This window comes from Phodopus roborovskii, unplaced genomic scaffold, assembly GCF_943737965.1.
Source record: "Phodopus roborovskii unplaced genomic scaffold, PHOROB, whole genome shotgun sequence".
Classification (NCBI taxonomy): domain Eukaryota; kingdom Metazoa; phylum Chordata; class Mammalia; order Rodentia; family Cricetidae; genus Phodopus; species Phodopus roborovskii.
The window spans coordinates 8517346-8543477 of NW_026126482.1; the positions used below are offsets into that span (position 1 = coordinate 8517346).

A 26132-nucleotide genomic window follows, 5' to 3' on the forward strand; every position below is an offset into this window, starting at 1 on the left:
GTGCCTTCCCTTCTCAGCCCTTCCCTCCTGTGGCGTTGGGATAAATTACACCATTTTCTCCTTCAGCAGAGGCTGTGAAACACGACATCTAAGCCATTATACTCTATATATGTTTGAAAAAGATTTGAGTAACTGCCAACATTTGTTCCCTAAGGTTGCCATAACAAAGTACCAAAGCCTGGGTGTCTCAGAGCACCAGAAGCTTATTGTCTCACAGTTTTGGAGGCTAAATTCCCAAATCAGGGACCCCACCAAGCCACACCCTCTGTAGATGGTAAGGCAAGATCTGTGCCTTTTTCTAACTTCCAGTAGCTAAGGCATTCCTTGGCTTGCAGATACAGCCCCCTAATTTTGCCTACATCCGGAAATGGCTGTCTTCTTCTTCCTCCTATGTCTTGTGTGTCCAATTTTTAAAAAACACGGATACTAGTCTTACTGGATTAAAGCCCACCTTAAAGACTTTAATTATTAGTGGCTATAAAGTCCCTATTGCCAAAATAATACCTAAAGAATTGAGAGTTGGAAACCAATTCTCAAATGTATTTTTAAGGGGTGGGCATCTTTTTTTCTTTCATCATCACAAATAACTTTTTATTTGTCACTATTAAAAATCTGGATTTTAAAAAGGGGTGGGCATCTTAACACTAACACAATGGACATGACTTTTAGAAATGGAGCCATCTTCCGCTCTTTATGTCCTGTCCTCACATCCTGTGGGCTTCACATTGCAGTGTTCGATCGACCCTGGCAATCTACCTCACAGCTAAGCTCATCATGGAGGTGCAAACACCTGGCTGTGGTCATGGAACTCTTCCACTCAGATCTAGGACGCGTCAGTCACAAGAAATGTATCTTCACTGTCTTCCCTTTTCCCAGCCGAGTCAGGGTGTTGAGAGGGTCAGAGTCACACATGGGAGGGGCCCGGTTCAAGTCAACAGTGCTGACCACAGACCACAAATGCCTGTTGAGACTTTCCTGTCAAAAGCTGGACGGTATAGATCAGCAGAGCCTGGGGGCTGCAGAGGAGGGAGAACTGGAGTAAGAAGGAGACAAAAACAGATGGTGGTCTGGGAGTTGAACACCTCATTCCACCAGGACCAAGACAAGACTCATCTAAAGGCTACAGAAACTTTAAAATTGCTGGCAAAGATCCCCCTACTCCACCAAACAGAACCAATTCTGGCCCACTGAACCAGAATCCCACGGATGAACATTTCAGGAACTCTATTTTTAATTAGTGAACAAATGACTGTTACCAGCAAAGTTTGGGTGGCACTATGCTCATTATTGGAGATTGAACCTAGGGCCTTACAAGGAACACATGCTATTCCACTAAGCTGTACCCCCAGACCATTTTAAATTTTGATATAGGGTCTCACTAACTTGCTCTCCTAGCTGACCCTGAACTCTTGAACTTACAGGAAAGATTCTTCTCCCCCAACCTTCACAACAGTTGAGGCTATAAGCACTATCAGGCCCGCTGATTTTTCTAAAGGCCAGTCCTACCAACAGCCTGCTCCTTCCTAAAAACATTGACCAGAAATCATGGTTTTGACCATGGGAATGAGACTAAGAAAGACTTCATCACATTACAAGCGTATTAAGGTTTTATTAAGTAGTTAAGGGGACGCATCACGAATTTTTAGTGTGCAACCCAATTGAAGAGAACCAGGGATTTCGGGTAGGGGTTGGAAATCAGTCACAAAAATCGGCCACTTCCTCAACCCGAATGACTACAGGATACTGTCAGAAAAGGAGGGAATAAGTCTGACAGGGCTGTTGGTTGCTCCTGGGTTTTTATAATGATTTCCATGGAGCTTTCAAGGCCCGGCCACACATTCAAGGTCGAGACTTCGTAGCAGATGCCGCTAACCCCAGCAAGATGGCTACGACCGTGAAACCCTGGGCAGCGATCCGGGTGCGCATCATTATCTGGGAGCGGTGGCTCTGGCCGCGGTGGAAGCAGTAAAGGCCATAGGAGAGGGCAGCCGCCGTACCCAGACAGCCTGGGGAGAGGATAACACACGGGGGGAACAGGTTGGGTCCTGCACTTTCCCAGAGCCACGATTTGTAGACCTCAACAGGAGGGCGGGAGTCCGCTTCTTCAGGCCCCGCAACACGTTCCGATCCTTTTCGGTCAACTCCCTTTCCCCTCCCCAAGGCGTGCTTGGTCCTCCCCTGTTTCATTCCCCCACGAAACCACAGTCACCTCGGTCTTCGGTTCCTGAAGCACACACTTACCTATGGGGACCATTGGGTTCTCACGGGTCTTGCGAATAAATTTGTCCTTGAAGCTCTCTGGGTTGCTGTAGACCGAGGGGCTGAAGCCCTCGATGACTGGGGTCTGGGACGGATCGAAAGGTGCCTCTGAACTCACAGGACGGGAAGCCGCCATACCCACCGGCACAGAAACTGGTAGGACAAAAATCCGGTCGCCGAACCACGCCTTCTGGCGATGACGTCACCACGAGGGCGGGGGAAATGCCTTGAGGGTACTACGCAGGCGTCACTGCCGGTTGCATTCTGGGAGTTGTATTAAGTCAATGTAGAGGCGCTGCTAAAAGACTACATTTCCCGAAAATCCCTGCGCGCACTGGGGCACAGAACCTGCTAACACGCGGCTCCGAGAGTGTGGTTCGGAGTTTGAGCTGCAGTTTCGGGAGTCCGCGCGATGCCCAAGGCCAAGGGAAAGACTCGCAGGCAGAAGTTCGGTTACAATGTCAACCGAAAGCGTCTGAATCGGAATGCTCGTCGGAAGGCTGCGCCTCGGATCGAGTGGTGAGATGCCAGTTAGGAGGCAGGGGGCCTCGCTGGGATCGACGACGAGGTGACAGAATCTCCATCTCTTTCTTTGCCGTTAGCTCCCACATCCGACATGCCTGGGACCACACCAAATCCGTGCGGCAGAACCTGGCGGAGATGGGGTTGGCCATGGACCCCAACAAGGCGGTTCCCCTCCGTAAGAGGAAGGTACTAATAATGATAAGCAGGTTCAGGCATTTTGCTCATCTCCACCCACCCCTTCCTTCATTGAGCTGAGTTTCAGAATTTGGTCTCTCCCCTCTCACCCCCCATCCTTCCCATAGTTTTCACAAACTTATTTTGCTTGCACTAATTCTGGTCAAACCCCACTAACGACTCACACACCCTCCGCAGCACACATATGGGCTTGGTTTGAGGTGTCCTTCCTCCTCCACTTAACATTTCTCCTCGGGCCTGTTTGGAAGCTCAGTGGAATTTTCTAGAATGTATCTTTTTTTTTCTGTCCTTAACTGTGCAGGGCTTGAGATCTTTGTTTCTTATACTGCCTTCAGTTATCCTTAACCCGAGACATCTAGTTACTTCCCAACAAATCTGAACCTTTCAAAAATAACGCCTCACTTCACCCACTAGCCTCTTTTCTGCTTTATTTTAATTCATAGTAATTGTAAGTACATGGCAGTATACTATTTATTTGTACATCTATATATTGAATGTGCCTCTTAATCCTTTAACATAATCTTGTGTTTTATTCTCTACTGAGTTCCCACGAAGTGAAAGATGTGACAGGTTAGTTAATAAATGGGCTTGCTGAGTGAATTTAGTCTATTGACTTTAGGCAAGTTTCTCTCTATTCCTTCATGCAAAAAATGAAGGAGGTTTTGGTTTCTCGAGACAGGGTTTCTCTGTGTAATAGTTCTGGCTGTCCTGGAACTTGCTCTGTAGACTAGGCTGTCCTTGAACTAAAGAGATCCGCCTGCCTCTGACTCCAGTGTGGAGTAAGAAAGGCATAGGTAATCACAGAAAGATGAATTGCTTGTTTTTAAAAAAAAAAAAATGGGTGTAATATCTGAGTGTGGGCGTGAGTATACCGTGGTGCTTGCCGTGGGTGGAGGTCCGAGGACCTTTCAGGAGTTGGTTTTCTTTCCACTGTGGGTTCTAGGGATCTAACTCTGCTGGTCCATCTTGATAACCCTGCTGTGTTTCTCTTGGTAAAGTTGCTGGGGCTTCAGGGGTTAGTTCTTGTTACCTAATTCTGCCTGACCTCAGGATTTCCTTATACTGAGTATAGTTGTATTGTGGTGGGCAGTGTTCTTCATTAATCCCAGTCAGACCTCTCTGATCAAAGGTGCTTGTCTACTGGTCTCATAGGCTTTGTTCTGTACAGGTAAAGGCCATGGAGGTAGACATGGTGGAGAGACCCAAGGACCTTGTGCGGAAGCCCTATGTGCTGAATGGTGAGTGTGAACTGTGTTCTAGGCTACTAGACTGCCCTGACAAATCAGAAAAGGGCATTCAGTCTCTTCAATACAAGGAGAGAGACCAAGATTCAGTGAGGAGAAGCAATCTGGTCCAGGACTCAGAAATAGTACCGTGTCATAGCTGAGACATTTTCCAGCTAAAATTAATGACATTTAAATGTATGAACCAAGGTAAGGCAGAGACATTCACAGAAGATAAAATCAGGTGTGTCTGCAAGGATGAAGAAGAAAGCATTAAATTTCAGGTTTGTTCCCAGTTTCTCATGAATTTAAAGATGGTCTGGTTTGTAGCAATTCTGCTGTCATTAATCTCTCCAGTGACTAAAATCTGTTCCCTGTGTTTGACCCTGCAGAAAAAAAGAATATTCTGAAATCCTTTTTTTTTTTGTTTGTTTGTTTGTTTTGGTTTTGGTTTTTTCGAGACAGGGTTTCTCTGGCTTTGCAGGCTGTCCTGGAATTATCTCTTGTAGACCAGGCTGGCCTTGAACTCACAGAGATCCACCTGCCTCTATTTTCTAAGTTCTGGAATTAAAGGCATATGCCACCATGTCTGGTAAGAATTATTATTATTTTTTTTTAAGTTTTAAATTGTAGCTAAAAAATTACATAAAATTCACCTCCTTGGCTGTTGTTCCTTTGATACAGTTATAAGACTAAAAGCTGGAGAAGGGGGAGGGGTGGTCCCGAGTGAGGGTCCCAAGTGAGTGGAGTCCCAAGGTAAGGAACCACGTGGGAGAGCATAGCAGGTTCCATAGCAGGTGAGGGTGACCGAGGTGGTAAGGCGGAGGGAACAACACGCCAGGCAGAGCTTAAATGAGGAGTTTATTGAGAAAGGGGAGTGAGGGAGAAGGGAAGAGACATAGAGGCACCGGAACAGAAGAGGAGGGGGGTGGAGGAGAAGGGGGGGTAACCTGGTGGCAACCGAAAGCAGGAGAGAGAGAGAACGCAAAAGAACATACGTGGGCAGGGGTCTGACTTTTTGTTTTTTCGAGACAGGGTTTCTCTATGGTTTTGGAAGCTGTCCTGGAACTAGCTCTTGTAGATCAGGCTGGCTTGAAACACAGAGATCTGCCTGCCTCTGCCTCCCAAGTGCTGGGATTAAAAGCATGCACCACCTCTGCCCAGCTGGGGTCTGACTTTTAAAGGGGTCCTTTACACCTGCCTGCAGACTAGTTCTCATGGAACCCTGGGCTGACCAGAGCACTGCCTGAGTGCATTCTGCCAGGTGACGGGCAGGCCAGCGTAATGCCTGAATCCCTACATTGGCCTTTTAAAAATGTACAGTTTGGTCAGGCAGTGGTGGCTCATGCCTTTGATCCCAGCACTTGGGAGGCAGAGGCAGGCAGATCTCTGTGTTTGAAGCCAGCCTGGTTTACAGAGTGAGTTCCAGGACAGCCAGAACTACACAGGAAACCCTGTCTTGAAAAACCAAGAAACAGACAAACGAATAAATAAAGTGTACAGTTCAATCATGTTGAATATCTCATACTGCTATATACCAGTTCTCCTGAAGTTTGCTTTTGTGAAGCTGAGGCTGCCTTTGACACCCAGGTCAAAGACGATTTTGACTGTAAGAAATTTCAGTGCCTCACACTTAGATCAGATTTGACTACATCATGTCTATATTTTGCCCCATTTACCTAGCTTTTTTTTCTCCTAGCTGTGCTGAGATTGAATTCAGGGTCTTGTTGTTGCTGGGAAAGCATGCTTTGCTACTGTCTGCAGACAGTATGTCTGACTTTTACTTGTGGGTTTTGTTTGCTTGGACAGAGTCTTGTTATACAGCTGAGGTTAGACATGAACTTGAGACCAAGAGTCTGGTTATTGTAGCCAAGGCTGGCCATGAACTTGAGATTGTTTTGTTTTAGCCTCCTAAGTGATTGGTTCCATGGTCCCGATTTTCCCTTCATATGGAGCAGTGAGGGATCTGGGTCTAGCCGTGTAGCTTTAATGTTCAGCAGTTCTTGCCTTTCCATTGCAAATACACCAAGAGTTCTTCAGGTGGCAGTGGGGCTCGAGGGCAGCCCAGCCTCCCCTCTTTTGGCCCTGGAGCCTGGTATTGGTTAAGACTGGTAAGCTTAGAATATTTCATTTTAAACCATAACTTGAGAATTGCTTTTCAGAGAGTTGCCACATTGATGGATGGGTAGTGGTGGGAGGCAGACTTTGGGATTCTAGGGCCTGAAAAAGAGTTCTGGTTTTGAATATGGGAATGTGCTGTTAGTACAATTCTTGTGTCATGGGTTTGGATGGAGGGGTGTTTGGGCAGCTCAAATAATGCCTTCCGTCATTTCTGGCTTCTTTTACTCCAGACCTGGAGGCAGAAGCCAGCCTCCCAGAGAAGAAAGGAAATACCTTGTCTCGGGACCTCATTGAATATGTTCAATACATGGTGGCAAATCATGGGGAGGACTATAAGGTGAGGCCTGCTGGGAGGAACCGCTTGGACTTAGTGGGAAAGTACAATGCACTGTTTCAGCCGGACCTTCGACTGAATAGCGTGAAAGAGGCGCCTAGGAAAGCGTTGTTTAAAGATTCTTAGTGTATGGCTGCTTTCCCTGTATGTGTGTGCATGCCTGGGACCTGGGGGTGAGGGGTCGGGAAAAAAGGTATTGTAACTAGTTAACAATTATGAGATGCCATGTGAATGAGAACTCCTAACTGCTGAGCTATCTGTCCAGCCCTTTGGGCTGTCTTTGAAGTGTGTGGGTGTGAGGGGTGTGTGTCAGAAGACATCACATTATGGAGGCAGGGTTTCCATTTTTGCTGCTGTGCTTTGTGTAATCCAGGTTAGCTGGCCTTGTAGTGGATTCCCCTCCATCAGCCTCCCATCACACTAAGCGTTCTGGGATTACAGATGCACACCACTGCATTTGACTCTTATATGGGTTCTGGGGGGTGAATTCAGAACATCAGGCTTACATACTGTGCTGACTAGGGTTACGTCAGCTTGACAAAAACTAGAGTCATTGGAGAGGGAGCTGCAATTGAGAAAATGCCTCCATATAATTAGGCTATAGGCAACCTATGGGGCATTCTTTCTCTCTCCATTTCTCTCTCTTTTCCTTGATCTCTCTCTTACTCTATTGGTTTTATTGTCTCTTTTAGACAGGGTTTATCTGTATAGTCGTGGCCTAAAACTTGTTCTGTAGACCAGGCTGGTCTTGAACTCACAGAGATCCACCTGCCTCTGCTTCCTGAGTGCTGGGATTAAAGCCATGTGCTACCACACCAGGATGGGACATTTCTTTCTTTCTTTCTTTGTTATTCTGTGTAGCTCTAGCTGTCCTGGAACAGACCAGGCTGGCCTTGAACTCACAGAGATCTGCCTGCCACAGCCTCCCAAGTGCTGGGATTAAAGGAATGTGCCACCATGCCCAGCTCAAATTTTGTTAGTGATTGAGATCGGGGAGGGCCCAGCCCACTGTGGCCCTGGGTTCTACAAGAAAGCAGGCTGAGCAGGTCAGTAAGCAGCACTCCTGTGTCCTGTGCATTAGCTCCTGCTTGCAAGGACCGTGACTCCAGGACATATAAGCCAAGTGAACTCTTTCCTCCCCAAATTGCTTTTGGTCATGCTGTTTTGTTGCAGTCATAGAAACCATAACCAAGATACTCTAGCAAATGCTTTTCCTTCCTGAGCCATTTCCCTGTTTATTAATGTTAACTGTTGCTCCATTTTGCAAATTTATCCGATTGAATTCCAGCCTCCCGTACAAAGGCACAGTGTTAGGAATTTCCCTGGCATTTTAAAATGATCTGGGTTGCCCAGCCTGCTGGCACACATTTTTTTGTTTGTTTGTTTGTTTTTTTCAAGACAGGGTTTCTCTGTGCGACAGCCTTGGTTGTTCTGGAACTTGCCTTGTAGACAAGGCTGGCCTTGAATTCACAGACATCTGTCTGCCTCTGCTTCCTGAATGGTGGGATTAAAGGCGAATGCCGCAATAGCCAGGGTAGTAGAGAGACCCTGTTTCAAAAAACTCCAATAAATAAAAGATCTGGTTATGCTGGGTCTCTGCATATGGAAATAATTGATTATGATGGAGCACGAACTCCCTGACTGGCCCCAGCTCCTTAAAGGGCCACTGCCTTCTCAGGCTTGCCTGGCCCTTCCTAAGGAGGATGGGCACCCTTTTCCCAGCCCTTCAGTGCAAGAAGGGCTCCGTGTGTCTGGCTGGTTTTTTGTTTGTTTGTTTTGTTTTGAAGACAGGGTCTATCTATGTAGCCCTGGCTGTCTGGAACTCAAAGTGCAGACCAGGCTGGCTTCGAACTCACAGATACCTGCCTGCCTCTGCCTCCCTTCTTTCTTTGTTTCCCCTTTATTATTTTATGTGTGCTTTGCCTGCATGTATTATGTGCACCATATGTGTGTCAGGTATGGAGGTCAGAAGAGGGCATCAGATCCCTTAGGGCCAGAGTTATAGATGGTGTGAGCCATGCTGGGTCCCCTCTAAGAGCACAGTGCTCTTAATCACGGAACCAGTTCTCCAGCCCTTCAGTAGCTTTTGAGGGGAGAAATCTGGACCTCCAGGGTAGGAAGTAGCATGCTCATTTTCAGCAAAGCTAGGAATTAGATTTGGCCCTCCTCATGTTGTCTTTCTTTCTTAATGTAGGCTATGGCCCGGGATGAGAAGAATTACTATCAAGATACTCCAAAACAGATTCGGAATAAGGTCAATGTCTATAAACGCTTTTACCCAACAGAGTGGCAAACCTTCATCGATTCTTTGCAGAATAAGAAGATGGAAGTTGACTGAGTGGTGGGCACCCCATACTCAGGTCTACTGGACTAAAGAAACCAGAGCCAGGTTTTAAGGCAAGGGTTATATTATTTCAGATGATGCTGGCAAAGTTCTATAGAATAAGGTTTTATACACACACACACACACACACACACACTCTTTCTCTCTCTCTCTTTCTCTCTCTCTCTCTCTCCATGAGGAGGAACTTTTTTTTTTGAGAGAGAGAAAGAGGATCTCTCTAATAGCCCTAGATGTTCTGGAACTCAGCTTTGGCCTCAAATCCACAGAGATCCAGCTGTCTTTGCTCCGAGTGCTGGGATTAAGGGGAAGGTGTGCACCCCCACACTGAGCAGGAGCAGGAAATCTTTAGAGGCCATGGCTTATGCTCTCTGGGGCTCACAGAAAAGCCAGCGCTTGCTGTTCAGTGTCCAGAGGTGATGCTTTGTTTGAATATGATCTGTACGTGATAAAAGCATTTTACCTGTGTGACGGGGTTCTTGTTTTGAGACAGGGTTTCTCTGTGTAGGACTGACTGGGATTAAAGGCATGTGCCACTACTTGTGTAAGGGTTCTGTGTTTACTATGCCCAGCTAAACTCTGCTCCATGAAAAACTTTTATTAGGGCAGATGGATCATCAGGCTTAGCAACTACTGCAGTCAGGGGCATTTGTAGGCACCACCTTCTTCCTCTTGAGAGCTCTCAGCCTTGGTTTCCTCCAGGAACTTGCCAGAAGCCTAGGTTGCCTGCAGAAGGGTAAGGAGCCAGGTCCTGTTTGCTCTCTTTTGTTGGTCTAGGGACCTAAAACTGCCTCCGGGACTGGCAGACCACTAGGTACCGCTCCATTGTGTCACCCGCTACCCTCCATGACGTGGCCATTCTCTGCTGCATGCTTTGGCCTGAGAAGGTGACACCTATTTTGCAACAGGATCATGGGCATGGGGTGAGGTGGGCATTTTAAGATCTAACTGCCACCAACTATGAATCATGTAAAAACTTCTTAAATTGCCAAGAACTTTTCTTGGGAATACCTATAGTCTGTCTGTGTTCAGCATACTTGAAAAGCACGTCTTTAAACACTGCCTGTGACATTTGTTAACATGTGCTTCTTTTTAAAAGTTTTATTTATATTTTGAGTGCTCTGCGTGCCAGAAGAGGGCATCAGATATCATTACAGTTGGTTGTGAGCCACCATGTGGTTGTTGCTGGGAATTGAACTCAGGACCTCTGGAAGACTAGCCAGTGCTCTTAGCCTCTGAGCTATCTCTTCCAACCAGTAATCCTGGCTAGCCTGAAAACCCACTCTGTAAACAAGGCTAGCCTTAAACTCATAGATCCGCCAGTCTCTGCTTCCAGAATGCTGGAATTAAAGGCACCACCACTGCCTGGCTAGGATGCACTTTTATCTGTGTTATAGGGAAGGAAACAGGTCAGAGGTATCCAAAGTGGGGGTGGGGTGTGACATCGAGTCTGTTCTGAGGGCAGCAGCTCATCCTTTCCACAGTATCGAGGGCCAAGAATCTCATTTGGTGCCTGCAACAGTGAGTGTACAGGAGCTCCTGTCATCTGACTTTGCATTTCTGACCTCTACAAAATTCAAATTTGTGTCATTGGCTAGCAGGCCTCCTTAACTCTATGTAGTCTGGGTGCCATCTTCCAGAAGCCACCTCCGCGGTGTTCCTTGCTCACAGGGCATGTAAGCTTCCTGCACCCTTTTAACTGTTATGGCCAGAGTTACCTGGTTTGCAGTTGCTGAACATGAAGTCACTGCAAGCTTTGTCTGAGCTGTGCTGTCACTCAGGTTACCTTTAATCTTGCCTGATGTCCATTGCCAAACTGGGCTTCTCACAAGGTCTGTCTGGGACTCCATTGTCTTGCCCAAGGCATGTGCTTGGTACATGTTTCCGGAATGTTCTCTGTGTGTGGCCTCCTGGCCTTGAGTGTGGAGGGAGAACTCTGTCTTGAAACTCTATGTAGACTAGGCTAGCCTCTAACTCACAGGGATCCATCTGTCTCTGCCTCCCCTCTGTTGCCATTAAAGGCCTGCTCCACTATGCCCAGTTGGCAGGAGACTTCTGAGCTGGTTTCTAGCCCCCTCACTCTGGTTCCATCAAGTAGAAAGCTTTAGGTCATTGTCTCAGAGGTCAGGGGGGTAAGGGACTAGAACTTGCTGTCAAATAACTCACTTTCCAGAGCTGCCCTGACAGGAACAAGCAGAAAGCACACCTTCCCTCAGGATGAAGGTTCACTTAACAAAGCCATTTGGGCATCGTGTGCCTCAGAAAGCTGCTGACAGTCCAGTGTACACAGTTGCCCTTTGTGGCCCTGTGTATCTGGGCTGGTGGGTGACAGAAAGACCCTTTCCACACATTGAGGAACTCCACCCCTGGTCCCTTCATGTTCATCTTTAGGTGTAGCAGTGGGGGGAAGGTTGGAGACTCCTTCTCCATAGCAACTAGAAAGGCTGGGAGGTAAGTGTGTGTTCAGCCTGAATCTGAGGTCTGGACCCATGACAGGTAGATGCCATAGACAGTCCATAACTGGCTTGTAATGTCAGTTCCTCCCAAACTATTAAATGAAGAATGCCCAGAAAGTGGTTATTTGATTTGTTGCTTTTTTCCTAGTACTGGGGGTTTGAACCTAGTACATACTAAGGAAGCACTCTATCAAACTCAGATTGTTAGGCTTTCATGGCAAGTTGCCTGCTAAGGCATCTCACAGGCCTGTCTGGCTTTTTATTTTTGAGTCAAGGTCTCACCTAATTGTCCAGGCTGGCGTTGAACTCACTCTGAAAACAAGGCAGACCTTAACTGTGCCTTCTCCCAAGTAGCTGGGATCACAGACCACTAGGCCTGGCTTCACATAAAGCTGCTTCAATAGACACAGTGAAACTCTTTATTCTGAAATCCATCCCTCCACCTGGGGGACTATGACAATTGTACAGGATGATATTCATTAGACAAAGGACTTTAAATCAGAAAAAAGGGTCCCTCTCTGTAACAAGTCTGGTTCCAAGTAAGTTTTAAGCACTGGAGAATAAGGTGGAATCCTTAGAACAATGACACAGGGTTTCTCAACTTCCTAATGACAAGATGAGAAGTTGCCAAACAATTCCAAGTCATTCCTTAAATATTTAGTACAAAAGCAGAAAACTCATTTCTAGTGAGGCTGACTTGTCTTGTGGTGATTCCAAGGACACAGAGGGTCCCTCTTGTGATGACTGCTCACTTCAGCTTGGAAGCTCTCCACTTCCCAGGCGGTATGTTGGGCAATTGGCAAATAGCCTATTCTCAAAATGCAAACCGAGAGCCAGGCATGATGGCTCAATGCTTCCTGTAATCCCAGCACATGGGAGGTCGAGGAAGGACAGCTTCCATAAATTCAAGGCCTGCCTGGGCTAGAGTAACAGCTTGTCTCAAAAAAAAAAAAAAGATAGGGGGTGGGGGCAGGAGTAAAGCCTTAAAGAAAACCAGTCCAAAGATGCTCTCCTTCAGTAGTCCAGGCACACCACAGGCTCTTTGCGTGCATCAGTGTCAAGACGACGACAGTCTGCATTGCCAGTCATGGAATGTCCACTGCAGAGAACAGAGTTTCATTCTGTTTTGCTGACGAATAAATTATCCCAGAGGGCTTGATGTACCCAAAGCCACACTGATGGCTCTTCTACTAGTCCTGTCCTATATCCTGGGCCATACAGTAGAACCAAAGTCCTGGGTTCCCTTGAAGTACTTGTCTCCAGTTACGGTCTCAAGGCTGGGGCAGGGGAAGGGAGAGGGAGCTATAGTTCTGTCTCCAATGATACCCGTAGGTTACTTAAGTGTCCATCATGATTCCAGACAATTTTCAAAGCTTCAAGTTTTCTATGACAATCTAGGGTTTTGATTACAGCACCTATAAACAGAACCTAGAACTTTGGCCTATTCTTTTGATAAATAAATAAATAATGATACCCCTCCCCCCAGCTCCAGTCTTGTTCCAGTACTCAGGTCTCTTCCTTCTCTAGACTTATGTAAACATGGGCATTGGCACAGTTAATACAAAAGCAGCAGGTTGTCCAGACCTGGGGTGAAGCCTCCTTCACCCTGTGTGGTGAACTGCACTTTGTGGTCAATGAAGGCTGGCAGGCTAGGCCTTAACGGCAGGGAGGTGGTCAGAGTATTCTTTGCTAAAGACTTCAGGTTGGTCCTCATTTGGCATCGCTAGGACTGGCATTTAGAAAAAACTAGGAAATCACCTCCCTTTAAAAACCATGGCCCTGGGGCCAGAAAGGCAGAAACACAAGGCTACAGACAAAGCAGGGGTTAGAGGATGATGAGGGCCTGGGAGGAAGGATTTACTGTGCTCCACCCAGAACGTTCCCCCATGGAAGATGCACGATGTCACCAGGAGTACCTGTGATACCCACACCTCGGGGAAGGAGCATTAAGCCAGCTGAGCATCACACTATAGGAAGGCAAGGGGAGCTGGAGCTACACTATGGCCTAAGGTGAAACAGTCACCATCTCTCCTCCTGCCCCAAGTCCGCCTCATCAGGAACGCTTCTGCGTGATTCTGGCCTTGCTCTTGAGGGGACAAAGGAGGTGTTGCTACGGTGCTCCTGCCCAAGGCCTAGGCTGGCAATGAAGATGCAGGAGGAAGCAGAACTGTGGTCTCCAAGGCTGGGCAGCAAGCAGGTGGCTCCAGCTTAGGACAGAAGCTCCAAGAGCAGTTTCCAGATGTGTACAGTGCCAGGTTCCTTGAAGGTAGACCCTGCAGGGGCAATGCTGGCTGCCAAGAGGAAAACCTCCCTCTGGTTGTTACTAGCAAGCAAGCCCAGCTCCTGCTGAAGCTCCACCATAGTCATGGCTCCACTCAGGTCCTGCAGGGACACAAGCATGGCTGTCAGACAATGCTAGCAGTGTGATTCCACCCATGTCATCCTCGAAGCACATAAATGTTCAGCTAGTATTCTGGGAAAAGCAGGACCCTACATCCCAGCAGGCACCTCTACATCTTAGGAATAGACTGAGTGTCAACCTTCATCCTGACTCTTGTGGCACCCTCTTTTCACAGAACCATCCACCAGTGTGGTAAGAAGCAACTCTTCTGCCCTTCCTACGATGGGCATCTGCCTACCAAGTCTCTGATCCTCACAGCCCATGTAAGTGATGAGGAAGTTGGTTCAGTGAAGTCATTTAGCTCCAGTAACAGTGATAAATGGCAGAGCTAGGTTCCAAATTCATGTTGATGGTCAAACTTTTAAACCTTTTGGAATCCCTACTCCATTTCTTCTTTCTCTCTCTCTCTTTTTTTGAGACAGGTTCTGTGTAGCTCTGGCTGTCCTGGAACTCACTCTGTAGCCCAGGCTGGCCTCGAACTCAGTGATCTGCCTGCCTGTGTGTCCTGAGTGCGGGAACTGAAAGTATGTATCACCGGTACCCATTTCTTATACCTACTATGTAAGGTCATACAGTGGGGTAACTTCCAGACAGTCTAGCTAGATACTGTAGCTGGCGATGGTACCTTTAAGTTTTATCAATGACTCACAATTCTTGAAGCAATTCATATGAGGTAAGCCCTCACTTGTTGCCTACTGTGGCGGTCTGAATGAAAACGTCTCTCTTAGGCTCATATATTTGAATGCTTGGTTCAAGGTTAGTAGAAACTGTTTTGGATAGATTAGGAGGCTTTGTAGGAGGAAGTGTGGTGGTAGTAGTCTTCAGAGTTTCAAAAGTGAAATTAAGCAAGCCACCAACATACTCTTAAGTCACCTTGATCATAGTGTCTCTTCATAGAAACATAAAAGGAACTGAAATGCTATAAAATTTATTTTAAAGAAAACAGTATTTCTACGGCTCCAAAACACCATTAACAGTGGCACTAGGGCTGGGCTTGGTAGCACATGCCTTTAATCTCAGCACTTGGGAGACAGAGGCAGGTGGATCTCCATAGGTTTGAGACCAACCTGGTCTACATATCGAGCTCCAGGACAGCCAGGGCCGTCTCAAAAAAAAAAAAAAAAAAAAAAAAAAGGTTAGACTAGAACAGGCATAAATGGAACTGTCCCAGGTAGACCAGGACAAATGGTGGCCGTACAAATCTGAGGTCAGAGGGACAAGTGAGAATGTTGGTACTAGCCCTAAGGTACTCTGACTGTGGCAGTCCTCATGGAGCCGAGGATGACACATAAAGTCTGTCTCTGATCCTGAGGGCTGCTGGGCCCAAGACAGCCCTCTGGACCCAGCAAAGGTATAATGGCAATCTTTCTTTGCAGGGGAGTTGTGGGGGTTGGGAGTTCAGAACCTAGGGCGTCATGCATACGAAACAAGCAACTTACCCCTGAGTTCTACTCCAGCCCTACAACACTAACTCTGAGGAAGATCTCTGGTAACTACAGGCATTTAGAGACAGCAGGCCTTTCATGCACACCAGTCAGACTGCAGTGGAGTGATGGCTGTCACGTGTCCACACTGTGCCCCAATGCTGTGCAATTATTAATGTACCCAACTTGTCACTTCTCAGCTTAGTGCAGGGGTAGAATGGTTCTAGAAGCAGGCATTCCAGCTCCACCACCCTGTCCCTGTGGAGATCATTATCCCACCCTCCCCTGCCCCCACCCCGGCTGCAGGCGTGGTGTTGCACAACTACAATCCCAGCACTCAAGCAGAACAATCACGAATCCAGGCCGGTCTGGGCTGCATAGTGCACCTATATCTAAGTGCTTGAGATTCTGTCTCGAAAATCCAAAAACCCAAAGCATTCAAAAGTATACCTGGCATATAGTAAGTACTTAGTAGCTCCTGGTTACAGAAGGCAACAAGAGAGACGCAAGTTAGGGTGGGAAAGATGACGGGTGGGAGGGGTAGAGGCCATTTCAGGCCCTCTGCACATGGAGCTCAAGCTCTAGTCCTGTGCACCCCCTTCCCCAGGTATTAGTGAGAAGTCCAGCTGGCTGCTGCCCACATTCTCACCTGCTTGTTGGCCACTATAACAACAGGCAGATCAGGGTCCTTGTCCAGCAGTTTCTGTAGCTCCTGCCGAGCCCGGGGCAACCGTAGCCGATCAGATGAGTCCACCATGAACACCAGCACATCTACCTCATTCACAAACTCCTTCCAGTAGAAGCGCAGATTCTGGCTGCCGCCAACTGAAGAGAGAGAGAGGCCGAAGGCCAGGTCAGAGCCCAGAGCTCGCTGTGGCCTGGCTCAACCCACAGCAACCCCTTCCCCCACCTCCAGCTCCTAGGGTTCCACTAGCCAGGGACAAAGAAAGCACCATGGTCCAGTGCCAGTCAGCTTTCTTAAGAGCTACCTTTGTGTGCCAGTCTCTTCTTACTGAGCAAAGAGGTTCCAGCAGACCCCAAAGGCACCATCTACCAGCACACGGTGTGCTATGAGTGGTAGTCATCAGTTGTCTGTCTGGGGCTGCTTTGTCTCTTACCAGTTTCTAGTTTCCTTCCTGGTCAGCGAGAACTACAATCAGAAGTCAGGGGTCGCGATGCCTAGAAAAGCCAGAGTCCCTTGCCTTGCCATTCTCAACTCATTCCCCATTCATTGTCATCCCTCTCTCTTCCCTTGGAAACACTGTGCAGAATCCCCCAAAGCCTCAGCACAATGCCTTGGCACAGAGCAGGCACTCATCAAGTGTTTACTGAGTGCTCACCAGGTGCCAAGCACTGATCTGGGTGCCGGGGACACAGAAACAAGTGGCCTGGAACCCTGCTCTGAGAACTCCCTCCCTTACCAGAATGTGCCAGGCAATCAGATGAGACGTATTCTAGAAAGCAAGGAATCAGAACATAGGAATGTGTAGAGGCTGGGGCTGGTCTTGGATCTGGTGGTCTGCGGATGTCTCTTTAAGGGGGCTGGATGTGAGCTGAGTAGAGGCTGAGGAGGAGCTGGCCACGGAAGAAGCAAAAGAGAGCATTCGGTCAAAGCAAAGAATAAGTCCCATGTATGTGAGCGAAAGAAAGCCATGTGGCAGGGCACCTCCAGACAGCAAGAGAAGGGACAGGGCTGGCCCTTAATGGTCTGGAATAGCAGCTGACACAGGACAGGAGCAGGAAGATCTATATGGAAGCAATTGTAGTCCTGATGGGGGAGGCAGAAGTGGCTTGAACCAGGGAGCAACAGAGGGAGCGGGAGGCAGCCTCTGTCCAAGCTCAGCTGACAGAGCCAGTACACCGCCTTCCACAGGCGAGCTAAGGGAAGTATCGCCAGTATCACATCCCCCTTATCACCTCTGCCCGAAGGGAGCATTCTCAGTAGGACCCCAGGCCAGAATGCTGAGACCATGTGAAGGATGGCTGAGGGGAGGGACGCTCTCTCTAGGACTTAACTGGAAATCTGGGATATTTTGTCGTTGAGTTTTTTGAGATGAGACTAGACCTCATTATATAGACCAGGCTGGACCGAAACGTGTGGCAATCTTCCTGCCATGGTGTGACCATCATACCTGACAGCAATCTGGGTTTGGATCCCAGATGAGACCCCACTGAGCCTGGATTGTTATCCGTCAGAACATAGACACATGAAAACTCCTCACATGGGTGGGGGAGAGGGATACTGTTTCTGTCAGACCCTTGCTGGATTCACATCTCTCACACAAGGAAAGCCACAGAAAACTTGATGGGAGATCCAAAACCCTAAGTAAACATCAGTGTTTGCTCAACCAGGGAGAAAAGGTATGGCCAGGCCTGGCCAGTCCACAATGCCTATGAACAGAAGAATGAAGGCCACTTAGGCCAAGAGCTAGGCTCCCAAAACTCAACCCTCTCACCCAGTATTTAAAACACATCTAGTCCTCACGGTTGTAGTCCTGGGGCTAGAAGCCTTCCACTGTTTCTTCAAGACTGAGGCCACCATCTCCTTATTGTCACCCCTTCCAAAATCCCAAGAAGCCTAGGACAATCCTGTCTCTGATCACTCACTCAGTAAACCCTCTCAGATACCTACTGAAGGTCTGAGCCTTTGGGCAAGAATGGATCCCATCAGCCTGTGACCAAGGTACTCACAGCCTCATCGGGGCAGAGAGGGATGTGACAAATACTGTAGCAGAACAGGGACCAGAGTCAGGAGGAGCCAGGGGACAGCTTCAAAGGATGTCAGTCACAAACTACAACTGAGACTGGTCATGGTGGTATGTATGTTACTGTACCCCAACTCAGAAGGTGGAGCAGGAGGGTTTGTGTTCAAGACCAGCCTCAATGTCATGAGACCATCTCAAAACAAACAACAAAAACCCCAACTAATGGATGAGTTGACAGTAGTTATTAATCATTCCAACAACAACAACAAAAATAAGAAACCCCTAAATAATGGAAGAAAAGAAGCCATTTAAAGGATGAGTAGCAGTAGCATATCTAGCATTCCAAACAAAGGGAACAGTGCATGCCAAGGAGAGACAAGTGCCCTCATAAAGGCCTCGAGACCCTTCTGCAGTAGACAGCGGAAAGCTGGCTCTGTCCGTGATTTACCCATTTCCACAGCTGTCTCATGAGAAGACCGACTGACTGTAATTTTATGGAGTTGTTTGGGATATTTTATCAGCAATGCCTGTCAAGCGCTTGGCATATGAACCCTCAGCTGTGAGTCTGTCAGTACGAGGCATCTGTGAGTCTGTCAGTATGAGGCATGTGTAGTGAAGGGCAGGAAGACCCATTTGCAGACACTTTAAGGAAGAACCCGAAGTGCCAGAATGTCCTCTATCTTGTGCCCTGGAGAGGAGCAAGAAGGATTTCACAAAGGGGAAATGTCCTGCCTAGGTATGCATTTTATAGACTCCGCCAAAGAATCTAGGCCCGGCCAGCGGAGATGATGGGGAGAAGGGGTCCCTTGCTCACTCTCTAACAGGTCCACCTCGAAATTCTTGGTGGGCAGCCGCACAGAGTTGAAGCCCCAGGTGGGGACATGGCCCTCCAGCGGTGGCTTTCCAGACAGCATGCGCAGGAATGTGCTTTTCCCAGAGCCATCCAATCCCAGCACCAGTACTTCGCGCTGCTCCAGCTCCTCCAAAGCCGGCTCATCTTCCTCGTCCTCGGGCTGTGGGACAGAGATTCAAGGCTGCAGTCTCTAACACCCCTTCCGACCCTTCCTTCCCTAGGAACAGCGAAGGCACGGCGGTACCCATGCACGCATCCCAGGGCAGGCAGGAGTCCTGAACTGAAAAAAAACCTCACTTTTCTGTCTGACTCCCAGTGATCTCGGACACAGTCTTCCCCATCGCAGACCACCGGCTTCCTCAGACTATAACCCCAAGCCATTCCCAAGACCTCAGGGTCTGCTGCATCTGGCCTGAGGGATCTACCCGGCATCCCCCGGGGCGGTGCCACTGCGCTCACTGCGCAGGTGCCAGGCTGGCTCCTGCCGCGCCCTCAGGGCTCACGAGCCCCGACGACTGTCTGGCGCGATCCAGACCCTCGCACGAGCACCCTGCGCTGCTGGCATGCCTAGGCCGCCCAGCCCCGGGCGCCGTTCCACACTCACCTCCCATTCGTCCCACTGAGGGAGGCGGGCGGTCTCCGCGCCCCACCAGGCCTCGCCCCGGTCCCAGCGCCGCTCCCGGCCGCGGCCGAAGTAAGCTTTCCAGAGGATAAAGAGCACCGAGCCCAGCACGGCCGCGGCGCCACCCAGAGCCAGCACCAATGGGCCCAGCGGCCGCGGCGCCATCTGGCCAGGGAGGGTCGCTGAGGCCCGCGCAAAGCCAGCCGACCAGCCAGCCGCGGAAGATGGTGCCGTGGCCGCGCCCACCCGCCCGACCCCGCCACACTACAAGCCCCACAATGCACCGCTCCCCGCGACGGCGGCAGGGATGGGGGGCCTCGGGTGGGGGCGGGCCTTCCGGGCAGGGGACGAGGTCTGAGGTTTCTGATAGTGGGCTGGGTCAGGTGTGGATCTTCCGCTCCCTCGGCCAGGGTGCCAGGCGCGAGGCTGTAGAGCCCCGTCAGTTCTTCGAGAACGAAACTCTGAGACTTAGGAGGTGTTAGGGCCGCGCTTACTCCATTCAAAAGCAAGCTGGTATCATTTGCGTGTCTCTCAGAACCACGAAGACGAACACCGAAGAAGCTACTCACGTAGAGCCAAACGCCAGTGGGGTGGCAGAAGGAGCTAGAACCCGAGCTCCAGACTCGACGCGGCTTCTGCCCCTCCTTTGGTGGCCTCCTAGAGGCCGAGGCCTCCGCCAGTGCTCTGCGCTGCTGTGCGCGGCGATGAAGTGCGCAGAGCCAGACAGTTCAGAGCAACCACTCGTCAGCGACTTGTAGAGGCTGCAGGGTTTCCAGGTGCCGCGTTAGGAGGGGAAGCAGACCAAGCTACGGCAGGCGGTCCCTGGCCCTCCGTGTGGCTGCAGGAGGATGGGAAAGAGCCGGCGTCTCAGTGTCCAGCTGTGCCTACCTTTCTCGTTAAGTGTCCCCCCATACACACACACTCCTTACAGTGCTAATTTCTCTGTGTCCTGGGACCTGGGGAATTAGGTTTCACCCACGGTCCGCACCGTAGGAGCGCTGCTCCCTCCCCTCTGCTCCCCCTGCTAGTCCGTGATCGCTAGCAGCCAGCCTCTCTGCCCCCCCCCCCGCACCCCCTCCTCCCGCGGCCCCCCCCCCGTAATTTGCTCATTGCGCTTCTGAGCTGCAGTTTCCCCAGCAGAGGCCTAGCAAGCAAGCTCGCAGGCACTCCAGCTCGCCGGCGCGCGTGCTCGCTCTGCTTCCCTGGCGGTGCTGCTGGCCGCTCGGCACCTGCGGTTTGAGCTCTGATTTCGCTCACGACAGTGGTCTGATCCACCGCTCCGTGGGTGCTAACACGACTGATCTATTCGCACAGTTCCTGGGGCCTGTTGACTCCATGGATCCCTGCGATTCTCATGAGCCTTGCCTTTCTCCTTTTCTGACAAAATTTCATTTGATTTGAATTTGCCGAAAGTTTTGCTTAGAATTTACAGATTCTAACAAATTAGAAACCAGGCGGAGAGCATCTAGCCGCTGTACACGGTTTGGCTGTACACCTCCGCCACCTGCTGGCCAACCATAGTTACTACAAGTTGAGACTCACTCAAAGTAGAACACCAGGTTTCTACTGAAAGTAAGTACTGCATTCTTTGCATATTAACTCGACACCAATGGTGGATAATTGCACAATGTAGGACGTTAGAAATCTTTTTGTTTCTTATATGGATGGGGTTTTAGAAGAGGATTGTTACCTACCCAGAATATAACTACTCTTAATAATGGTGATTAGTCTCATAATCCATGTAATATCCTTAAAGAAAGGGTTTGAAAATAGAGCGAAGAATAAGGAATTTGTACAAACTATACATATTTTACAAGCAAATGAGAAATTAAAAAAATCCAGAATATTGAAAGTGGAAATTTGACAAACAATGCAAAACATGGAACATAAACTAATAGAAACAATGGAACATAACATTAGAATACTAGCAGAAGCAATTCGTTCCGTGTCTGATGACTAGACAAGCAAAATACAAAGACTGGAACATCTGAGTGAAAAATTGGCAGATGGAATTTGTTCCATGTCTGAGGATAATGACAAGCTGGCAGATAGAACATTGTTCCTGGAAGGCAGTTTACATGCAATTTAGATAAGAGGAGATTCTATCAGTTACTTAGGATATAAAATAGGTCTACAGAAAATTAGACCACAAAAAGTACAGATTAGGAGCTACCAGACTCTTAATGATCTTCAAAAATTACTAGGAGAGATTTCTCAACTATAGACCATCATGAAGTAGAAGGACATGATTTGAAAAACTTGGAAATGGTCCTAAAAGGCAACGAGGCCTTAAATAATCCATTAATATTATCAGCTGAAGCTGAAAAGGAATCAGAATGGGTAGAAAAGAGGATACTAGAAGCACATGTGGATCTAAAACTGGAGTGTATTCTGGTTATATTACCATCTAGAGAATATCCTTCAGGGATTTTGATTCAGAGGGGAGATATCACATTAGAATGGATATTTCTACCACATAAACATAATAAAAAACTAAAGACATATATTGAAAAGATCTCTGATTTGATTTTAAAAGGTAAATTAAGACTTCATCAATTGACAGGAAGGGACCCAGCAGAAATTATAGTACCTTTAACAAATGAGGAAATTTCCTCCTTATGGAAAAATAATGAATATTGGCAGAGAGTTGCAGTAACTTTTTTGGGAATATTAGCAACAAATATCCCAAAAGTGAGAGAATCAAATTCATAAAGAAAATAATTTGAATCCTTCCACGCATTGTAAGGCAAGCACCAATCTCTGGAGTCCCCACATTCTGCACTGATGCAAACAAATCAGGTAAGGCAGGATATAAACCAGGAAATATAAGTAAAGTGGTCCAAAGCCCTTATAACTCTGTACAAAAAGGCAGAATTGTATGCCATTCTGTATGGATTTTACAGAACCTCTCAATATAGCTACTGACTCTCAATATACAGAGAGAGTCTTCTTACACATTGAGACTGCAGAATTTATTCCTGATGATACAAAATTAACTTCATTGTTTATACAGTTATAAGAAACAATCAGGAATAGGACTCATCCTAGATATATATAGCACACATCAGATCCCATGTGATCTGTCAGGTCCTCTAGCATGAGGCAATGATGACATTGATCAGTTATTAATACAAACTGTGCTGGAGGCCTAGGAATTTCATAAAAAACACCATGTGAACAGCAAAGGTTTAAAAAAGGATTTTTCTGTCACTTGGAAAGAAGCTAAGGAAATGGTACGGAAATGTCCTACTTGTTCATTCTATAACCAAACCCCTCTACTACCAGGTTGTAACCCTAAAAGTATACATAGGAATGAAATATGGCAAATGGATGTGTTTCACTTTGTAGAATTTGGAAAATTAAAATACGTACATCATACTATAGATACATTTTCAGGGTTTCAATGGGCCACTGCTCTGAGCTCTGAAAAGGCTGATTCTGTTATCACACACCTATTAGAGGTAATGGCCATTATGGGCATTCCTGCACAAATAAAAACTGACAATGCTCCAGCATATGTCTCCAGCAAATTGAAACAGTTTTTAAAATATTATAATATAAAGCACATAACTGGTATACCACACAGTCATATAGGACAAGCAGTAGTTTAGAGATCTAATTGTACTTTAAAGGAAATGCTCTATAAATAGGCAGTAGTTTAGAGATCTAATTGTACTTTAAAGGAAATGCTCTATAAATAGGCAGGGGGAGCCAAGACACCCAAACACAGATTACATAATGCTGTATTAACATTAAACTTCTTTCCTTCCTTCCTTCCTTCCTTCCTTCCTTCCTTCCTTCCTTCCTTCCTTCCTTCCTTCTTTTGGAACCTGTACTGGAACTAGCTGTGTAGACCAGACTGGCCTTGAACTCACAGAGATCTGCCTGCCTCTGCCTCCCAAATGCTGGGAATAAATGTGTGGGCCACCAATGCCCAGCCATTAAACTTTCTTAATGCTAATGGGAAAGGAAAAACAGCTGCAGAAAGACACCGAATAATAGAAAAACCTGAACTAAACCAGCCGGTGTACTTCAAAGACTATTGACTTCAGTATGGAAACCAAGACATATGTTATGTTGGGGTAGGAGTTTCGCCTTTGTTTCTACAGGAGAAGAAAAGCTTTGGATACCATCAAAGTTGATCAGGATCCTATTTGAACAAGAGAAACCTCTTGATGAGGAGAAATGATGGGTCATCCACCAAGGTATTTCTCACGAGTTGTATGGAGACCACTCAAAGGTAGGGGAAGTGTTCTGTTCTTGTCTTTACAGGAAAACAGAAAACACCCATCTTCAAATAGCCAAAAGACAATGAACATGTAAGTACCTAGAAAAGATAGCTCTCCAGAAAGAACCATCAAACTAACAAGAATCTGATATATGGTACCAATACCTAATTCTGGTGAACTATTTCTGTACAAAAATCTATTTCTTTACTTTCTAGTACACTTTTAGTCCCAATTCATGTAAACCAATGCTGGCGTTGGAGCTGGATTTGGCTTTCCTCCTCTAAATTCAAGCATGTTGCTAAAATAAAATTCAGAGTTTCTGTCTTACAAGAAGCCAATTGGTGTGAGACAGAAGAAAACAAAACCTAGGGACTGTCGTTTGTCTGAATTCGGTTCTCTCTTTGAAATCCTAATTCCCTCATACTTATCTTCATCCTTGCTGTTGCCTTTTCCAGTATGCATAGCTATAAAAGCTGAAGTTTCTGTGTTGATATTAATGTTTACGTTTCCACAAGGAACAGTAACAATTCCTAACAGCAATCTTTGAACTCTCTGGAAAGAAGATGGGGCCCCACGTCATCATTTCCACTTGATTCAACCTGATGCATCTGGACTACAAACATCACCATGAAACCAGTTGGGACTGTCATGCTGGAAACAGCTGCAGACTGGCTAGCTGAAATAGTGCACCTTCTTATTACACTCTGGCCAGAGTTTCAGATAGAACTTCAGTCAAGCATTTCCTGTCACAAGTGTTATAGCTACTCCCCTCGAGAAATTTGTTGCCTTAATTTTTTTTCCCTACAGGATCCCATGGAAGTCATTGTCATGCCATTTCAGCAGGAAGTAATCCTAAGAAAACAATGTCCCCTTTCCCTACTGTTGGCCTTAAGGGATGATATACACCTGCATGAGGTTGGTTTTTAATTGCTTAGGGTTGGGTATGGAAGGTGATGTTCAGACTCAGGTATCTCTTTTAGATAAGTTTAGGGTATGGTTGGAAAAGGTATGGTTAGGATGGGATATAGGTAGATTTTTTTTATAATTTCTAGTATACTAATTTTAGCAACTGTTAGCTATAGATAAGTTAAATTGCTAGATTCTTATATGTTGAATGTTTAGGGTCTTCTTTCTGTTTATTATGTTTTGTACACAAATATAAAACTATTTTGATGTATATACATTTTGTATATTGATACAACTTAGGATATTTTATCATATTGCATTTTACAGTTCTACCTCTAGCTTTATCTCTGTTAGTGAGGAATATAGATATGTATATAGTTACATTTTTTTTGAAGTCTTTGTCCTTGCTAAATTTATTTTGGGAAGCTTCAGCTATTGAACAACTAGATCTCTGAGAATTGCAGATATTTTTACCCACATTTCTTATACCTATGAGATTAGTCAGACACAGATTTTGGTTTTCAAACACTTCATAGACCTGCAGAATATGGCATTTAAATGTTTTAATATTAATACTCCGCTGACATGAGACACAATTGCTCCTGACAGCACCAAGCTATTCCTGAAAAAATGTTGGGCACTAAAGTCACCCCTTCTGGAGTCCATACTTGCTTCAGCTATGGCCTCTTGGGCAAAGAACTGCCCCTACCCTGACCGCTGACTTTGGACATGCTGTCCTACTGTGCTTGCAGGAGACAAACATAGAAGACTGCTGAGCCTTGCCAAGTCAGGGTAAGGCAGCTTTTCTACCTCCCTGCTTCTGTGTTGGTCTGTCAGATACTCTAGGCCTTAGCCAAAGCTGGCTGCCCCTGCTGCTGTGAGACTCTGGGTGACTGTCCAGGTAGCCTGCTGTTTCTGTCTTCGCTGCACCTTTTGGAAGCTGCTCGCCTGTACTTCCTGGCTACCCTAGTATTGTCATCTTCCTTCTCAGGTCTTTGATGAGATTGAAGATTAGACTGTCAAAATTATTGTTCTCTCTTTTTAGGTAGAAATTTTAGATACAAGACTTAAACTTTTCCAGCTTAGGACAACTCTATAGTGATCTCTGTTATTCCTTCACCTGGGATTGGATATGTAGTTCTTGCCATTTGCTCTTGTTGCTTCACTGGCAATAGGTCTTTAGTGTGTGTGTTCTGACATTTTCTTCTCCTAAAGCACACTTGATATTTGCTATCTTTGTATATAGTCTTGTATTAAGCCTAAATCTTTTCTTTAGACTAAAAGGGGAATTGTAGTGAGCTATCCACCCTGCCCACACCTGTAGCATTGACCACACCCATTTGGGTGTGGGCACAGGTGCAGACATGACTGGGAAGATGAGGTCTGGGGTCCCAGACCCCAGCTTGCTCTCTTGCTTCCTGGTTGGGTTGCAGAGAGCAACTGGATGACATCCGTGGTGTGGGAACCCGTGGTGGTCATCTGTTTCATGTGTAAATGAATTCTCCCTGAATAAACCATGCTTTATCCTAAAGTGAGCC

The 26132-nt window shown here is 47.1% G+C and overlaps 3 protein-coding genes across 4 annotated transcripts; 1 reads left to right on the forward strand and 2 right to left on the reverse strand.

The window, feature by feature from the left end:
* Positions 1-1589: 1589 nt before the first annotated feature.
* On the reverse strand, positions 1590-2425 carry Higd2a (HIG1 hypoxia inducible domain family member 2A). The gene is made up of 2 exons (XM_051194256.1): positions 2242-2425; positions 1590-2006 (listed from the first exon to the last, which is right to left on the reverse strand). Exons 1-2 carry the CDS (start codon positions 2393-2395, stop codon positions 1840-1842), a joined length of 321 nt encoding a protein of 106 aa, XP_051050213.1. The 5' UTR covers positions 2396-2425; the 3' UTR covers positions 1590-1839.
* Positions 2426-2599: 174 nt separating this feature from the next.
* Nop16 (NOP16 nucleolar protein) lies at positions 2600-9115 on the forward strand. The gene is made up of 5 exons (XM_051194257.1): positions 2600-2778; positions 2862-2970; positions 4148-4217; positions 6554-6660; positions 8852-9115. Exons 1-5 carry the CDS (start codon positions 2672-2674, stop codon positions 8993-8995), a joined length of 537 nt encoding a protein of 178 aa, XP_051050214.1. The 5' UTR covers positions 2600-2671; the 3' UTR covers positions 8996-9115.
* Positions 9116-11850: 2735 nt separating this feature from the next.
* Positions 11851-19708, reverse strand: Arl10 (ADP ribosylation factor like GTPase 10). Of its 2 annotated transcripts, none has more exons than XM_051194258.1 (4): positions 19442-19708; positions 18799-18997; positions 15929-16104; positions 11851-13836 (listed from the first exon to the last, which is right to left on the reverse strand). In XM_051194258.1, exons 1-4 carry the CDS (start codon positions 19622-19624, stop codon positions 13663-13665), a joined length of 732 nt encoding a protein of 243 aa, XP_051050215.1. In that variant the 5' UTR covers positions 19625-19708; the 3' UTR covers positions 11851-13662. The 2 variants fall into 2 exon arrangements, with proteins under 2 accessions (XP_051050215.1, XP_051050216.1); XM_051194259.1 differs by lacking the exon at positions 19442-19708 and adding an exon at positions 19135-19253.
* Positions 19709-26132: the final 6424 nt, after the last annotated feature.

What these genes read in the sequence shown, in the direction of transcription:
- Nop16 (XM_051194257.1), top strand. Translation starts at nt 2,672, where the DNA reads ATGCCCAAGGCCAAGGGAAAGACTCGCAGGCAGAAGTTCGGTTACAAT. An exon ending in TTCCCCTCCGTAAGAGGAAG is followed by an intron (nt 2,971 to 4,147) that starts GTACTAATAATG and finishes TGTTCTGTACAG; the next exon opens with GTAAAGGCCATGGAGGTAGA. An exon ending in GAAGCCCTATGTGCTGAATG is followed by an intron (nt 4,218 to 6,553) that starts GTGAGTGTGAAC and finishes CTTTTACTCCAG; the next exon opens with ACCTGGAGGCAGAAGCCAGC.
- Higd2a (XM_051194256.1), bottom strand. Translation starts at nt 2,395, where the DNA reads ATGGCGGCTTCCCGTCCTGTGAGTTCAGAGGCACCTTTCGATCCGTCC. An exon ending in GAACCCAATGGTCCCCATAG is followed by an intron (nt 2,007 to 2,241) that starts GTAAGTGTGTGC and finishes TCCTCTCCCCAG; the next exon opens with GCTGTCTGGGTACGGCGGCT.
- Arl10 (XM_051194258.1), bottom strand. Translation starts at nt 19,624, where the DNA reads ATGGCGCCGCGGCCGCTGGGCCCATTGGTGCTGGCTCTGGGTGGCGCC. An exon ending in CTCAGTGGGACGAATGGGAG is followed by an intron (nt 18,998 to 19,441) that starts GTGAGTGTGGAA and finishes TCTGTCCCACAG; the next exon opens with CCCGAGGACGAGGAAGATGA. An exon ending in CGAGGTGGACCTGTTAGAGA is followed by an intron (nt 16,105 to 18,798) that starts GTGAGCAAGGGA and finishes CTCTCTCTTCAG; the next exon opens with TTGGCGGCAGCCAGAATCTG.